Source organism: Podarcis melisellensis (assembly GCF_964234715.1).
Source record: "Podarcis melisellensis genome assembly, chromosome: 2".
Lineage (NCBI taxonomy): Eukaryota > Metazoa > Chordata > Lepidosauria > Squamata > Lacertidae > Podarcis > Podarcis melisellensis.
In genome coordinates, this window is record NC_138529.1 from 29,665,581 (window position 1) to 29,680,331 (window position 14,751).

At 45.8% G+C, this 14,751-nt stretch overlaps 1 protein-coding gene across 1 annotated transcript in view; it reads left to right on the top strand.

Moving 5' to 3' along the window:
• Positions 1-14,605, top strand: part of TIMP2 (TIMP metallopeptidase inhibitor 2) — a 29,872-nt gene extending 15,267 nt beyond the window's left edge. The window contains exons 2-5 of the mRNA XM_081899924.1: positions 10,455-10,555; positions 11,974-12,082; positions 12,863-12,987; positions 13,116-14,605. Of these exons, the coding sequence (XP_081756050.1) occupies positions 10,455-10,555; positions 11,974-12,082; positions 12,863-12,987; positions 13,116-13,313 (533 nt within the window). The 3' untranslated portion in view covers positions 13,314-14,605. The remainder of the gene's footprint in view (positions 1-10,454; positions 10,556-11,973; positions 12,083-12,862; positions 12,988-13,115) is intronic.
• The last annotated feature ends 146 nt before the right edge of the window (positions 14,606-14,751 follow it).

Here is a 14,751-nt window from a genome sequence, read left to right on the forward strand (position 1 = left end):
TGAGCCTTTCAGGCCTTTGGGTCTTTTCCAGGACCAGGACCCATCTCAAATCTTGCCCTTCACTGCCCCTTCTCAAGTAACTTTGCCTGTCTGGAATTGGTTCTTGGGGTACTATAATGCCTCTTGCTTGCATGTAGAAATCTTTTTTTGCATGGCAGAAATGAAGTCTACTGTACAAAGCTTAGAGTCAATATGTTGCTCCTCCCACTTTTGTATCTGGCCCCACGGACCATCTGGAAAGTTGTCCATGAGGAAATGTGTCCCTCTGTCCTGGCTGAAACAGGTCCCTGCTTTGTTGCATTGCTCTGGAGCTGTTAATACCTCCTTATGTTCCCTTTTGAAGACCTGTCACTTACAGTAGACACCGAGGATGAATCAACCATAGCTGCCAGCAAGGGAACAAACCAAATTCCCTGTGGTTTAGTTTAACTTAATTCCTACTTGAGTCTTGACCCAAGAAAAGCATCCATTCTGATGACGCCAGCAAAGACTTGTGTTTTCAAAGGCCAGGCTAGGGACTGCTGTGGGTTCATTGTGCTTAGAGAATTAAAACCAAAGGGAAGTCTGGGTTACAGTGATGCAACTAGCTCAGTTGCTGACATTTACTGAGAGAGAACAAAGACCCAGTGGAACTACCCAGTGTGCATGTGGCTTTGACTTGGAATGGATAAAACCAGAAGACTTTCAGGGGAGGGGGTTTTGCACCCAATTTTAGGCAAGGTTTTGCAGTCTGCAATGAAATAAGTTAGCTTCTGGTTAGCATGCCGAAAGATAACCTTGCTTGACAGTCCAGTCTAAGGATACCAGTAGATGCTTTTAAATTTTGCTTTACTTTGTCATACCTCCTTTTTGCCCACTATCTTAATAACATCTTCTTGAATTCATAACTGGAACAGTGTAACTGAGCATCTGAGATGAGGCGGCTGGCTTTTGGCACATGCCAGTCTCCACAGAGGTGGAATAACTTGCATATTCCCCTTGCTCTTTTAATGGGGCTAGGGGGCATTACTATTGTTTCCCAGAGAAGAAAGGTGTCAGAGCAGCATGCGTGGAGCATGAGATATTGAGCAAATGGAAGCTTGCTTGTGCTGGTTTAGGGAGCAGCAGGGTCTACCTGGGATCATTAGGTTCCTTGCCATCTATCCTTCCTGTTCCTTATTTCGAGAGATTCCTCTGTCTTCTCATCCTGAGCAGACTAGCTAGCTCCGTGAAAAAACCAGCATTTGGAAGGGCTACTAGTAATATGGGGGCAGGGAGGCTTTTTCCATTTAGCAAATGTGGAAGAGATGGCTCTGAGTGGCTGGAGAAGATTTTGAAGATAGCACTTGAACAGCATTGATTTCTTCCCACACCCATCAAGGAACTGGGAGAAAGAGTGTCAGCTTTAGATATAAGTAGGTTGCTTGTCTGGAACGGCTCCTGATCAAGAAGCATTGGTGACTCTGGGATACTTGGGCTGCTTCTCTGTCCATGTGCAAGATGTATCCCATTCCCCTGCCCTCTTGGGTCACTTCCAGCCTTCAGTTCTACCATTGCATCTTGCTGAGCTGGATAATAGAACAAGCACACCCCTTTACCCTTGCCTCTGGTTTGAGGAGAGGCTTGATAGGTCAGCCCAAAAGTTATGTGTTTGACCGAAAGGCAGGAGTGAGATAATAGATTCCTCTAATGCATTGTACGTAGGCCTGCTTTTGAAGGCTATTTGGAAGCTCCAGTTAATGCAAAATGCAGTTGCTATGGTGCTAAATGGGATGCGGGTGGCGCTGTGGGTTAAACCACAGAGCTTAGGACTTACTGATCAGAAGGTTGGCGGTTTGAATCCCCGTGACGGGGTGAGCTCCCGTTGCTCGGTCCCTGCTCCTGCCAACCTAGCAGTTCGAAAGGACGTCAAAGTGCAAGTAGATAAATAGGTACCACTCCGCCGGGAAGGTAAACGGTGTTTCTGTGCACTGCTCTGGTTCGCCAGAAGCTGCTTAGTCATGCTGGCCACATGATCCAGAAGCTGTATGCCGGCTTCCTCGGCCAATAAAGCGAGATGAGCGCTGCAACCCCAGAGTCGGTCACGACTGGACCTAATGGTCAGGGGTCCCTTTACATTTACCTTTACCTTTATGGTGCTAAATGAGACTGTCTGCTGGGGACACAGACAGCAATGGGAGGCAGTGATGGCCACTGACTTGGATGGCTTTAAAGGTGGATTAGACATATTCGTGAGGACTAGGCTTATCAACAGCTTCTAACCCTGATGGCTGAGTTCTTTCTCCATTGTCAGAGGCAGTATGGCTCTGAATGCCAGTCGCTGGGGATCACAGGTGAGCAGAGTGCTGTTTCTCTCATGTCCTGCTCGCAGGCTTCCCATGGGCATCTGGTTGGCCAGTAGGAGAAAAGGATGCTGAACTAGATGGGCCATTGGCCTGATTCAGCATGCTCTTCCTGCGTTTTTATGGCACATTTCATAAAATACTGCATTATACTGAGTAAGATTACTGGTACACCTAGCTCAGAGTTACCTACACTGACTGCAAGTGGCTCTGCAGGATTTCAGAGAGGGGTCTCTCCCAGCCATACCTGGAGATGTAGGGGATTGAAGGTGGGATCTTTTGGGTGCAAAGCAGATGCTCTGCCCCTGAGCTACAGCCCTTCCCCATCTTCCTGGTGCTTTAACATTTGAACTACAGTGGTACCTCGGGTTAAGAACTTAATTCGTTCTGGAGGTCTGTTCTTAACCTGAAACTGTTCTTAACCTGAAGCACCACTTTAGCTAATGGGGCCTCCTGCTTCCGCTGCACCGCCGCTGCATGATTTCTGTTCTCATCCTGAAGCAAAGTTCTTAACCCGAGGTACTATTTCTGGGTTAGCGGAGTCTGTAACCTGAAGCGTATGTAACCCGAGGTACCACTGTAATCTGTTTCCAAGCACAATTCAAAGTGCTGAGGCTTACCTTAAGTCAGGGCAGTCTAACTTTTCATACCAAGCGGGCCACAAAAGTACTTTGACACAGAACCCATGGGTCACACACTGCCCTTTGCTTTCCTGGGGGGAAAGCGAAGACCTTAGACCTCTCCCACCTCCTTCCCAAAGCTGAGAAAGTGCTAATTAGGCCTTGGGAAGGAGGCTGGAGCACCCTGTCAGAGCCCTCATGCCTCCTTCCCAAAGCCCAGTGCCTCCTATAACCAGCTTTGGGAAGGCAACAAGAGGGTGGTGAAGGGGGTGGGTTGGATAATGGGTAATTTTATCGAGGGCCACCAAAAAGGCCTTGCCCCACATGTTGGACTGCCCTGCCTTAAGTCCTCCATGGCAGGGAACTTTGGTCATATTCCCTTGAACTTGGTCATATTCCCTTGAACTATGGCCATTGCTGAGGCTGTCCATCAGCTGCCCTTGGGGTCTAAAAGTGATGCCTTTATCAAATGACTTTTGGTACCTGCTTTTGATTACTTTTGGGTCCCAGACCAAGATATCTTTGTTTTCCTAGCTTTTAGACTCTTGTTATTGCTTTATGCTGCTGGTTTGATTTTTGTTTTATCTCTTTTTTAAAAAAAATACTGTGTTTTTTAAATCGTTTTTGTGAACTACTCAGGAAATATTTATACAGAAGAGTGTCTTATAAATTCTTAAGTTAAATAAGATAAAAAATTGGAGAATTCCGCTACTAGAACCACAATCTGTACTTGCTGAAACAGACATACCATATTTGAAACTTCTACAAATAGTTTCTTAAACAGCCTGCACCCATGACCTATGTTGTCAAAGGCACACCTTTCTCTTGCAGGGAGGAGTTCAGTGCTAAGTTGTTAAACCTCCCAGCTCTTTAAAGCACAAATCTTCATTTGCTTGTAGGGCTGCAAGGGGAAGAAAGCACATGGGGTTCCTTTTTCCTTGATCTTCTCTTTGGGATTCATGAACATAAATACATACAAACACACACTCTTGATTCCTTTTCCCTGATCTCTGGCTTGGCTGAACTGCCGGGTGCTTGGCTTAGAAAGTGCAAAGCAGCAGTTCCCTTCTACAAAGCCACACTGTTCAGAACAAAAATCTTCCTTCTACGAGGTTGCATTTTTTGCCAGTGATTCAGCAGCACGTGAGTGGAAAAGCCTGGAGCCGTAACTATTAGCCAGGCCTAAAGAGTCTCAGCTGCTGTCACACAATCGTCTGGGCCAGGCCAAAAGCATCCAAGCCAGGCCACAGCCAGTTTGCAGCAAACGGAACTCAAAGCGGGCTCTGAAACTGAGCCTGATGATGGATGCACCATATGTGCAATGATGGGAGAGAGCCCTGCACACAGAGATGTGTCCTCCCCTTTCCTGCGATGCTTGAAACTCCTAACTATGATTAATGCTGAAGGAAACAGTGAAAATCATAGACCTGGAGCTGGCTTGCTCCGGCCCAGCATTTCACACTGAGAGCCTGCCACGTTTGCATGTCTCAATAAGCCAGACTTTCCAGCTTATTGTGGTTTCTTGTGAACAAGCGACTCCTCTCCTGGCTCAAGTGGCACAAACAAACCAGGAAACGTTGGCTTTCCATTACTGTATATCCAAACAAGAAATCATGCTTTATTGCTCCCTGACAAGTAGTATAGCTAACCAGCCTTCTGCCATGGTTTGTTGTTGGATTGCTGATTGTGGCTTGCTAGTTAGAAATTATCTAACTGCACAATTGCCTGTATCCCACCATTTAAGAGTTAACACATGTCCAGTGCCATCTTCCCAGTGGTTTAGAGGCAAAGGCAAACAAGTACCATCCATCTTGCTTGTGACTACCTTTAACGTGCCTTCTTTTATTTTTCTGTTCTCTGAACGTAGCTGGTTGTTTCAATCATCAGCAGAGTAGAAAAAGACCCAGTGGGTAGTTGATTCCAGGGGTGGCCAATGGACTGCCCACAAGCTGCATCTGAACCACAAAGTGATTGCAGCTAGACTCCAAGGGCCTTACTAAATTTTATTCATATTATGGTGTGTGTGTGTGTTTAAAAGAGTGTTCACAGTTTCTCTTGTGAGCTTGCACTTTAAAATTGTTTTCAGAAGCTGTGAGCAAGAAAAAGACTCCTCACCGGTTTGTGTTTTGTGTGCTACGCCCCTGCTGATAACCTAAACTGAGATTATCCAGTTAGTTACCGTGACTGAGCAAGCCACACTCTGTCCGGCATCTCATCCCAAAATGTCCCCAACCCTTTATATTTTGCACAACACATTCTGAACAATGTGGGTTTCAGAAGCAGCTGGCTGCAATGGCCAGTTTCCTAAAGCTAATGCCTTCAGTTTCCTAAAGCTAATGCCTTCCTCTCTCCCTGCCTTTGTGTCCATCTTGTTTTCTCTCTGGAGTTGTGAAAGAGTGGGAACATGAAACCCAAACATGGGCTATCCATCTCTGGGCTGGATTACTGCAGGCAAGATAACTAGCTCAAGGGGATTTGACACATTTCAGCACTTGCAAGCCTCTGCTGCTTGTGTTGGGTCAGCTTTCCTGTGAAGCTTTTCTTTAGGAAAGGAGATCACAGATGAAGCGGCTCTTTATCCAGCAGAAAGTGAGGCCTATAAATGGGGTGTGGGCCCTGGGTCACATGACCAAGCTGGACAGGGCTTTGAACAGGTGGAAGTCTCTACTTGCCCCACCCGACCTACAGAACACCTTTGGGGGGGGGGAGTTACACCAGTGTTAATTCTGCTGGCTGAAGTTCTGCTGGATAAGCCCTGGATGAGCCAGGGCGAGGGGCTTACACTGGCGTGTCTCCAGCTCAGCTGGGGGTGGATGGGGACTCAGTGGTTGAGCACATGGTTTTTACACACAGGATCCCAAGTTCCCCTCCCTGGAACCTCCAGTTAAATTATCTTGGGCAGTACAGTGGTACCTCAGGTTACAGACACTTCAGGTTACAGACTCCGCTAACCCAGAAATAGTACCTCAGGTTAAGAACTTTGCTTCAGCATGAGAACAGAAATCGCGTGGCAGTGGCAGAGGGAGGCCCCATTAGCTAAAGTGGTACCTCAGGTTAAGAACAGTTTCAGGTTAAGAACAGATCTCCAGAACGAATTAAGTTCTTAACCTGAGGTACCACTGTACTGCTGGAAACGACCCTGTTTCAGTTCTTGCAGAGCGTCTCTGCCAGTGAGAGTAGATGGTATTTAGCATGGATGGCCCAACAGCCTGACTTGAGGATTGGAAACCTTTTGCAGAATGTCTAAAGAGCTATTGTAAACATATAAAAACGCAAGTAGGATTTGATTGAAGAACAGCAGTAAAACATGTATCTGGAAGCAAGAGGAAAGGATAGGGTACAGAGTATTTATAATGTGCAGCAATATTAGAAAACATGGCGAAACCATGAAGGGGTAGAGGGGAGGTCAAATGATAAATGAATATTAATTGGAAAGTATGCATTGTGTATGAAGTTTGTAAACTTTTGAAACTTTTAAATAATTAAAAAGAACAACAACAACCAGCCTGACTCTCCATAAGGCAGCTTTATATGAGGAATCTTCCAGCCAGCAGGATGTTGAGTCAGGTTTGCGTATGAGGAAAAAACGACACGGTCTCTCTCAACACAGAGAAGCTGTGTCCAGTAAAAACAATGAAGAGTCCTGTGGCAAGACAAAGACTAACAAATGCATGCCTCTGATAAAGCACGATGTGGCTCCTGGAAGCTTTGTGCTGCAATAAATGTGCTGGCTTTTTTTGGTACCACAGGACCCTGCCTCCTTTTTTCTGCTGCCCGCTACAGACTAACATGGCTGCCCCTCTGGAATTCATACTCAATTACGATGATTGGCAACATGTGTATGGCATTCCAGAGTTTACTGATGGAATGTGTTGCTCTACAAGATGTTCTGAGTAGGCCTGGGCGGTGTATCAATTTGATACGTGGCCCAGGAACAGTTTGATGGCCAGAGCGTGATGGCGCCTTCACCTGGTGGTATATTGCCGGTGGAGCAATATTACCGTCTCCACTGCCAGCCGCTGGCGGCGTTCAGAGCAGAGATGGTTCCACCCCACTGCCTCTTGGGTCCGGGGCCAATGCAGCTTGTTCTTCCCTATACTTTCAACATTGTGATGTATTGCAATGTTGGGCTGGTGATACATCACAATGTTGAAAACCTGATATTGCATAGCCCTAGTTCTGAGGACTTGCTGGTGCCACTCAGGACTTCTGGAAACAGGGTTTCCTTCCCCCTGAGAGTTACAATCATTTCTGGTTCAACTTTCAGTCAGGGGTAGGACCGTGGCTCAATGGTAGAGCAACTTTAGCACATGCAGAAGGTTGCAGGTTCAGTCCCAGGCAGGTAGGGGAAGGAGAGACCCCCGGTCTGAAACCCTCAAGAGCTGCTGCCGCTTAGTGTAGACAATACTGTGGTAGATGGACAATGACCTGGTTCAATATAAAGCAGCTTCCTATGTTCCTAATGTCTAAGCTTTTGGTGGTGGTGTTTTGTTTTGTTTTTTAAAAAAGTAAGTTTCTAGCCCTCATAATTGCAGAGAGAATAACGAAAGTGGGAGGACTGGGTAGCACAGTCTAGACCAAGTCATGCAACAACTGATCAGGAGAACATCCAAGGCATTAAAAGACCTATAGGCTGCTTTGCCTGCTTGCTTCCAGTCTCCTCTGTGGCACAGAAGCAAGGCAAAAAGTTTTAATTACCAAGCAACCCGGTTACTAAAAGATATACAGCATATGCATCGTATTGGGGTGCCTGCTGCCCCCTGTGGGTTGGTTTGCTTATGTTTTCTCTGTGTACACTTAGGTGTGGCATACGCATTTAGTTTCTGCTACCTGCTAGTGGTGCAGTTGTCTTATTTATTTATAAAAAAATATTTCTTTACAGCTGTATCATAAAAAAATATATCACAGTGGTTTGCAGCAATATAAAACCAAAACCAAAACCAAACAATAAAATCATAAGAAGTTAAAAACAAGTGAAAAGCAAAAAGAAATTACTGTAAAAGCAAACACCACTAGACCATTGTGGGGAGTGTATTCTTCAGTGTGTGGTGGTTCTGTTGGAGGCTAAAGTGTGTCAGATCATGCCTTCAGGCAAGGATTTGGTTTGACCTTTAATCATCATTTTTGTTTTCCCCGGTGATGTATTAAAGTATAAGTTTATAGAGCTTGCTTGCTTGGGGCGTAAAGTTTTGCACCAGTGTCTTTAATGAACAAATAGTGGTGGGTGGGAGAGAAGTAATGTGACCCAGAGGTCTATCATTGAGGTACATTAGCCTTCCTCAAACCAGTGCCTTCCAGACATTTTGCACTGCAGCTTCCAGCACCCCTGACCAGTGGCCACACTGTCTGTGGGTGGGTAGGGGTTGGAGCCCAACAATATCCAGATGGCACCAGGTTGGGGGAAAGTACAGGTGGATTGGCTGGTCTGGACCCAGCTTAGGAATTTTGATACTGTATTATTTTATATGTTGAGAGCATGCAGACTCATGAAAAAAAATATTGCCCTTCTTAATTCGAATCGCTTTTTCTTTAGCAACAGCACAACAATAAATGTTTTCATCAACTCAGGTGTGGGGCATCTTCTTGCTTCAGGTGCACATTTTGTGCAAGAATTCAAAACATTAGAGCAGGATTCACCTAATGAGTCCCGCCAGGAGAAGACCTGTGTGAGGATTCCACTTTTACAATGGGATCCCCCCAAACTGACTCTGAGGGCATCAGGAAAAAACCCCAAATCAGCATGCGGCAGCAGGAGAAGTGGGTATCATTCCATCTAGCAAGCTGAAATATTTGTGCTGACAGAACATTGGCCTTAGCACAATCTTGAATTCCTCCCTTAGTATTTCTCTAACTCTGAACTTTTTTCGGGCATTGTGCCTGGCACCATTGTGCACAATGTTGCCAAAAAACAGTCATTTGCCACAAACAGTCTGCTCTCTGTGAATGAACAACTGTCCAGCTTAATATGTTACCCCAGACATGAATGAATCTTTCTACATGCCAATGCCATGTTGATCATGGTTGTATGTTGTACCTCCAATACCATTTCTCCTTGTGGACCTCCCTGGACATATTTGAACAGTTTTGGTTGATGCAACATGAATGTTAGGGTTCATTCAAACCAGTTCATTTATCTATGGTAACAAATTGATTACCATCTTGCTTTTGCAGGATATTTGCAAAATTGCTTTTGTCACCAGCTTTTTATCCAGGTCACAAGGTCCTACCCACTGCATCTCTTCGGCTAATAAATCACTCAGCATCTTGCACACAGATCGCCTTCGCCCTATACCACATTCCTCAGCTGTGCCTTTTGCAAATAAAAATAAGCTTATTAACTTTCACTTTAAATGCTTTTACTCAAAATGCTTGTTGAAATTGAAAGATCTTGGGCCAAGTGCTTGAAGTTCAACAGGGTGGGGTTGGGCACTGTTTCAGTGCTAAGAATTTCATCCTCCCATTATCTCTCTCAATAAGGCTGCATATACACTATATACCTATTTAAAGCTCATGGCTTCCCCCTAAAGATCTCTGGGAATGGTAGTTTACTCTTCAAAGAGCTGCAATTCCCAGTAACCCTTAACAAACCACAGCTCCCAGGGTTCTTTGGGGGAAATAATGTGCTTCCATTGTGCTTTAAATGTTTGATGTGTACATAGCCTAAGACTCTGCATGTGTGGGTTTCAAGCTGAGTGGGCTTCAGTGACAGGGGGACAGGAAGGCAGGGCAGGGAGGATTCTGACTCCTGGCTTCTCTGCCAAGGAGGGTAACAATGTGGTTAAGGCTTTTATTTCATTAGGCATTTTTGTAAATCCGGCAACTTTTGGATTTGCTCAACAACTGTTGGGTTTTATTTTAAAAAGCTCAACAATTTCGGTGGTTTCCTCAATAATTTTGGGGTCTTCCTTAAAAAAAGCTCAAGGATAGAAAAGGATACATTTTTTTAAAAACCCAATTATTTCCCCCCAGCAGCCTAGTTTGAAGATTAAACTACCTGAGGATGAAGTAGAGGCCAAACGTGAAATATTTTTGATTTGGGTGAAGTTTTCAGTGTGTGAAATCGGGCTTTCACTTCCTTCCACCTAGGTGAGGTTCTGAATTTTGATGGCAAATACATTCAACAAGAGAAGGCTATTAGTCTCCACACTTGATAACAACCAATATCCCTACAGGAACATGTTTCAGTTGCAATTTCAGTCTCCCCTGTCTTGAAGACCGGTTGCAGATCTGTGGCCTTTTGCTCTGAAATAAATACAGCAAGGAGGCATTTCCAGCCTCTTCCTATAAATCAAAGAACCGCAGAGAGTAATCAGGGGAGGGCAGTATATTGTTTGCAGCAAAGATGTCCCTAGGGATTAACAGCTTCAGGCTTTGCCTGCTGATGCTGCTGAGTGTGGCAAAGGGTGGCGAGTGAGATTCTCTGTTGCTAGGATTCTAGTAAGCCTTGGAAGGCCTGGACCCAGCACTGGTGTTGCATCTGTCTCCTAATTTCCTCTGTGTCTTTATGTTTCAGTGATCAGAGCAAAGGCTGTCTCTGAAAAAGAGGTGGACTCCGGTAATGACATCTATGGAAACCCCATCAAACGCATCCAGTATGAAATCAAGCAGATAAAGGTAATGAACAGTATATCGGAATCCTAATTGTACGGACCTTAACTTAAAAGAAACGATGTATTTATATATCTAAGTCTACACACACACACACACACACACACACACACACATGCAAGTAACTTCCAAACCCATTGACTTGCTGCCGTTCTAGCTAGGATAATGCAGCTGTTTTGCTAAACGATTAAATGGTGCCAGAAAAGACTTTGGAAGCTTATAGTTACCACAGTCCTCCAAAGTAGTTCTTAATATCTTAAGACGTTTTTATGATGGTGTCTTTCCAACACTGGGTTCTCAAGTGCCTCACTCTGGCCCAAAAGAACTGACTGAAGAAAAGTGTGGGGGGGGAACCCCTCTAGTTTGGGCTATTTTATGGGTTATAAACACATATATAGTTATAGTTTGTTATGAGTGCTGGGAATTGTAGCTCTGTGAGAAGAAGACTACAGTTCCCAGGATGTGTTCGGTGGAGTGGGGGAATGTGCTTTAAATGTATGGTGTGTATGCAGCCTTATGCTTGAGGACACCATAAGCATGGGATCTAAACATCCTTCCTGTCCCTAGTGAGGGGTGGGTTAGAAATCATATTAAAGTGAATGATGAGGGACAAGGTACATCAGAGGGAGATACCAAGTGCTTGAGAGGGCAGGAACCATGACAGGTTGCTTGTAGAGGAAAAACAGCTCCAATGGTGTCCCCACCCCCTGGCCACTTCCTATATTTCTGCATATAATTCTATGGGGAAAGCAGAGGCAATGCCATTCGAAATAGGCCTCTTTGGGGCTGAGTAGAAGGGGAAATGGCTCAAAGAAACTCCAGAGCAAAGTGGTGCACACCACCACTTTAAGCCCTAATGCTGGGATACTTGGACATCCTGGGCCAAGGTCTTCTTCCTGAACTGGGTCAATTCTTCCTGCTTACCTTTGAGCAATGTGTGTTGCCAGCTTCTGAGTTCCTCTAGTACAGCTGTGCATTCTTCTGTTCTTTCAGGGCAAGCATTTTGCTGGAGGGAGAGGAGTGGTGGAGCAAAGCAAACATTTTGTAGTTTCTCTTTCTTTTATGAATATCACCACACTTTTATTGATTTTGCATATATGAATAATAATAACAAACAACAGAATCCCTTCCACCCTCCCTCCCACTCCCTGGGGAAGAATATACCTATAACAATTTTCATACCAACTTGGGATTCTATTCCATGAAAAATAGGTGGTCTGAAGCCATGACTGCACTTGTTTTTGAACTTGCACATCTCCCTGAGAGTCTTGTTACTGAAGGGTGGCTTGCGTTTGTCAAAATAAATAATTCAATAGGTCCATGTGTAGCTTCTCCTGCTCTGGAGTGCCTTGTATGCTCCTTTACATCAAAGCTGGCCTTGCTGTATTCTGCCCATGGCTTCACCCAACTTCTTCCCCTTCCAGATGTTTAAAGGGCCCGACCAGGACATTGAATTCATCTACACGGCTCCTTCTTCGGCTGTCTGTGGAGTGACGCTGGATGTTACTGGCAAGAAAGAGTATCTCATTGCAGGTAAGGAATATCTCTTGCTGGGAATTATTGTCTCCAAAAAGGCAAGGAAAAGGAGGACTGTAATGCTTTTTAAAAACACTCTATACGTGCCATTTGGAGCTGGAGGAAAGTTCAATAGGGATTGAATGGGATATCATGGTGTTAGGTTGGATGTTCAGATCCTTGCTCTAGTTAGGAAGTTCATTGGGTAAGGACTTGAGCAAGTCACTGTCGCTCAGCCTAAACTACTTCACAGGGGACTTGGTTGTAAAGCTAAAACACAGCTCTTTGGAGGAAGGGGACAAATATGAAATCAGCAGAGCTTCCTTGGGATGTAACCAGACTGTGTCCTGTTCTGGCTACTAGTTATGAGGACTAAATGCACTCCTAACTACAAATGCAATCTGCCCTCCATTGTGCAAGAAGGGTTTGTGGCATATTGCAAACTGCCCTATACAGCAGTCAGTATTAATGCAGCTGAGACTGCTTTCCCTGATCTTGGTGTAAAGTTTTGCACAGCGCCACCTCCTGGTGTTCCCTTGAAAGGGTATCTGTTCTTGTCTGGACATGAGCAAAGCAGACCCATTGGTCTAACTCCGCAAGCCAGTTCTCCTGTTGCGATAGCAGCATGCCTTGTATGAAATCACACACACACTCCTTCCCCCCACCCCACGCGCACTGGTTTGTGTTTGTCCAAGATAAGACACTTGATAGGGCGATGTGCTTGACGGAGTGTGTGTGTGTGCGCGTGCAAAACCATAGGACAACCATGCCCCAGCTAAAACCATTTTGCTCTGCCAGGGAAATCTGAAGGCAACGGCAAGATGCACATCACGCTGTGTGACTTCATCATTCCTTGGGACTCCCTCAGTGCTACCCAGAAGAAGAGTCTAAACCAGCGGTACCAAATGGGCTGTGAGTGCAAGGTAATAAACCAAATAATGAGACCATTTCAGCTTGTTGACTTCCTGCTAATCTGTATGCGTGAGCCTCCTCAGGAGAAGCGTTTTGCTTTAGCTGCAGTGATGGCAAATTGTGTCTTTTATCTCTGCAGATCTCCCGATGCCCTTCCATCCCCTGCTATGTCTCCGCTCAGGACGAATGCCTGTGGACTGACTGGGTGACAGAGAAGAACATCAACGGGCGGCAGGCAAAGCACTTTGCCTGCATCAAGCGGAGCGATGGTTCGTGTGCGTGGTACCGTGGAGTGGCCCCACCCAAGAAGGAGTTTCTTGACATTGAGGACCCTTGAGTCCACAAAGCCATGGCAGTCCAGTAGCCAATAGCAACAAAGCCGGCAAGATATTAGACTGGTCCACCTTTGACATCACTTCCTGGAAACAGCATGAAAATAAGGTCTCCTGGGCGGGCACAACAGTGGTGGAGGGAGGGGCTAAGGAAAGGGATGTCTAGGCCACTCATATATTGCTCAGTCTGTTTCTTCTCCTGTGTTAAGCGCCAAGGGGTGGTTTCTTACCTTTGGGATTACGTATGCCAATATGCCAAGGCACAGTGGAGGGAACCAGAGTGTACAATATGAGTGGCCAAAAGGTGTTGCCTCTGATTCTGTGTAGCAGGCCTACCAGGTTCTTATTGCCTTGAGAGGGTGCACCCCTTGTTGAGGGGATATCTCCTGCTCCCTCTGTTCCCCCACCCCCACTGGCTTCTGCCTGGGTAAAAACCCACCTTTTCTTCCATACGCACCACAAAATTAAATCCCTCCATACTCAGTGCTTTGAAGTCGTTCCTTTCTCCTTGCCACGTTTCTACACGTATGGTACAAGTACGTCCCATAAAAACAGCAGTAACACCGCACACACATACACACAAAAAGGAAAATGGTGGCTTTGTCACAAGTCACGATATCCTCTTCCGCAGGTGAAGAAAGTTACATTCCCTTACCAGTGACAAAGCAGCCTGTCAAGAACAAGCCACCAGGGGGCAGAGGGACAACCTCTGCTTTCAGAGGCAATGTTTTGGGGGCTAATGGGGGGTGGTGTCATAAAATCATTTAAATGGATAATAAGCCCTGCCTATGTGCGCATAAGAGATGCGTGCAGATTCTGGGTCTGTGTTCTCAGCTATTACATTTCAGCCAAGGAACATTTGTCAGGGGATCTGGGTTAGTCCATCAAGCCTCCTGCTTGAACCATATGTATGCATCACCCACTTCCTATTGCATGCTTGTGCCATTGATGAAAATCTGGTGCCAAAACCGTGGGATGACTTGATGCTCCCACTAAGCGTTCAGTATTACGTGGACCAAAGGAGTCGTCCTCTTTGAAATCCCTTGCTATGCTGAGTAATGATTTTTAGCATGGCCAAGATGGCTCGCAAGTCCTGCTCTATATAGCAATTTGACGCTTGCGGCAAGCGTTCTCCAGAAGGCAAGACTTTTGCGTGTCCCCTCCCAAATATGTGACCGCAGGAGCCGGTGTCAAGGTATACCCCTTATAAACTGTGAGTATGAATGCTCCTTTGGAGTAATAAACCAGACCTTGGCTGCCTGCAAAAGGATCCTATCACACATCTCTGCCTTCAGCCCCCTTTTCCTTCTGAGCCAGTTCTCTTTCTTTGCTGTGCCCCCTGCCCCCCCCCCCCGAGCTCTGCTGCTTTCCCACCCCGCAATACCTGGAATTTGATTTGGAGGGTGTCCGGAAGTTCCCCCAGCCAGACCTACCCCCTGCGGC